This window comes from Myotis davidii, unplaced genomic scaffold (genome assembly GCF_000327345.1).
Source record: "Myotis davidii unplaced genomic scaffold, ASM32734v1 scaffold188, whole genome shotgun sequence".
Classification (NCBI taxonomy): Eukaryota; Metazoa; Chordata; class Mammalia; order Chiroptera; family Vespertilionidae; genus Myotis; species Myotis davidii.
The window spans coordinates 144594-146967 of NW_006299270.1; the positions used below are offsets into that span (position 1 = coordinate 144594).

The 2374-nt window shown below is 36.2% G+C and overlaps 1 protein-coding gene across 1 annotated transcript in view; it reads right to left on the reverse strand.

Annotated features, from left to right (window-relative positions):
* Positions 1-2374, reverse strand: part of CLEC2B (C-type lectin domain family 2 member B) — a 19033-nt gene that overhangs the window by 7609 nt on the left and 9050 nt on the right. The window contains exon 2 of the mRNA XM_006774813.2: positions 814-888. Within this exon, the coding sequence (XP_006774876.1) occupies positions 814-888 (75 nt within the window). The remainder of the gene's footprint in view (positions 1-813; positions 889-2374) is intronic.

The following is a 2374-nucleotide window of genomic DNA, read 5'->3' on the forward strand; positions in this document are numbered from 1 at the left end:
TACTCATTCATTGATACCATGAAATATATTGTGACTAGAGGGAAGGGAATGAAAATAATAAGAAAAGATCATGATGAAACAAAAAGAAAAAGAATCATTTAATAATGAAGTGGAATTTTTGGAGTGGAACCAAGATTCTTTCTCCGCCAGAATCGAAGAATGAATCCACGGACAGAAAGTAGTATAGCAAAGGTGGAAATTTATTGAAGGGCAAGTGCAGACTACCAGGTGGGGAGAGGAAAAGAGTCCCACCAAATGGACTCCCACGTGGGGAGAGGGAAAAGGGTCCCGCTGAGTTTTTTTCCCCTATGGCTTATTAAGGCTGCAGATCCTGGTGCCTTGATATCCCCTTTGATTGGTCACTATTCCCTTAGTCTGGTTACTAGGGTAACTCCTAGGCTCAAAGGTGGCACCTCATATGGGACAGGTGATGCCCCCCTCCTTCATTGTTCTTTTCCTTCTGGGCTTTCTCCCTTCCTCTTTATTTTGTAAATATAGACCTTTTTGGCTACTTCCAGCTCCCTGGTCTTATGTAAATGCAACTGTTGCTGCTCCCTGCACCTGGTTTCCTGGTGTTATGGAGATATACCTGTTGCTGCTTCCTTGTCTTATGGAAATGTGACTGCCCCTGGCTTCCTTGTGTTATGGAGATGTACCTTCTCCCAAGCTGTAGCCCTGTGTTTTCCCATGGACCCCAATTCTAAAAACTCCCTAAGCCTGCATCTATTCCCCTAAAATTCCTGTTTCAATGGGAAGACCTGAACAGGGGGAAAGAAAAAAAAGATGAAGAAATAAAGTATGAAATTTACTCACCACATATAATTAAGGGAACAAGAATGATAACAATTACAAATAATCCAAAAGTTAACACCTTATACTTGTTAACACCTGAAAAACAGCAAAAAAAATTTTTAGATTAAGAAACAGCTACAAGAAAAACTAAAGTTTGTACTCATAACTGTTTCTAAAAACCTCTTTAGGCAATTTTATTCTGCTACTTCACAAGGAAATGACACAAAACAATTTTTTTCCTGTTTGTCATATGAGAAAAAAATTCTGATTTTCATTTTTTTGCTTGAAATTTCTCAGGACATCCTTATATCCAATTCAAGTGTTACCATGGATTTTACTGTAATAGTCCAAGGAATCAAAGATGCATGTGTCTTTAGGCCAGAATTTCCTCAGGCCTGGAGCCACTCCCAGACCTTCACTACCTTTCTTCTATGGCAGTGATTTTTCAACCTTTTTCATCTCATGGCACATATAAGCTAACTACTAAAATTCTGTGGCACACTAGAAAATATTTTTTTTGCTGATTTGACATAAATAGGTATAATTTTGATTCATTTACAGCAGATGGATATTGTTGATTGTTGTCATTTTTTTTTTTATTTGACAATTTAAGGAAAAAGAGGTCAGTGACCCTGGCTAAATAGTCAGGTATTGCATGTTTTAGAGATACTTGTAGCACACCAGTGTGCCATGGCCACTATTTGAAAATCACTGCTTTATGGTGAAGTATCAGGACATCCTAACATTCTTTTAATGTTTCTAAGAAAATCTACTTTCCAACTAATGAAAAGTTTATTTTAAACTGTAGACTGAATAGCATATTTGAAAAGTCATAGAATAATCAATCACAAGATTTGGGATTATAATTTTTACCACAAGCAAGCAATGGGAACTTGGCTAAGTCATTATTTTTTTCTGGCTGTATATATTTTCTCATTGGCAAAAGCAGTAGAACACAACTCATCTCTGACCAGAAATTGTTTTTCTTTTATTAGTGCCCATTTTGGGAGAAAAAATGGTACATAACTTTTTAAAAATAAAATTATTTTATGTGACTATAAACTATCCGTATTGTAAATTTAAAAAAATTATAAAAGTTACCTTAAGATAGACTATAAACATTGAGAGTGTTTATCATTCCTCTTTTTTCACCTAGTAAAGACCTATTCTTTTGTTGAATACTTTTTTCCAGAGTATATGTATTACAAATAATATTTACTATTAAAATGCATCCAAATTTACACTATTTAGACAACATTAGCATTCTCATTTGAGTTAACATCCTTCCATCTATGTATGTCTCTAATTCTATTTTCACACATATCACCTTTCTTCAATGTTGTAAGTGTTTCCCTCCGCGTCCTGCGTGGTTCAGGGTTCCGGTCTGGAAGAGGAGCCGCACAACAAATGAAAAAGAAAAGACACGAGATCATTTGGGAATATTGGGGGACCAGATGGGCGAATCCAACTCAAGAGGAAGGACTTCCACTGTGCTCAGGCCTCACCAAGCTTTTTATAGTGAGCGGTAAACAAGGTAGTAGTTACCATAGTTACACTGTTCTTGTGAGTTTCACTTGTTTAC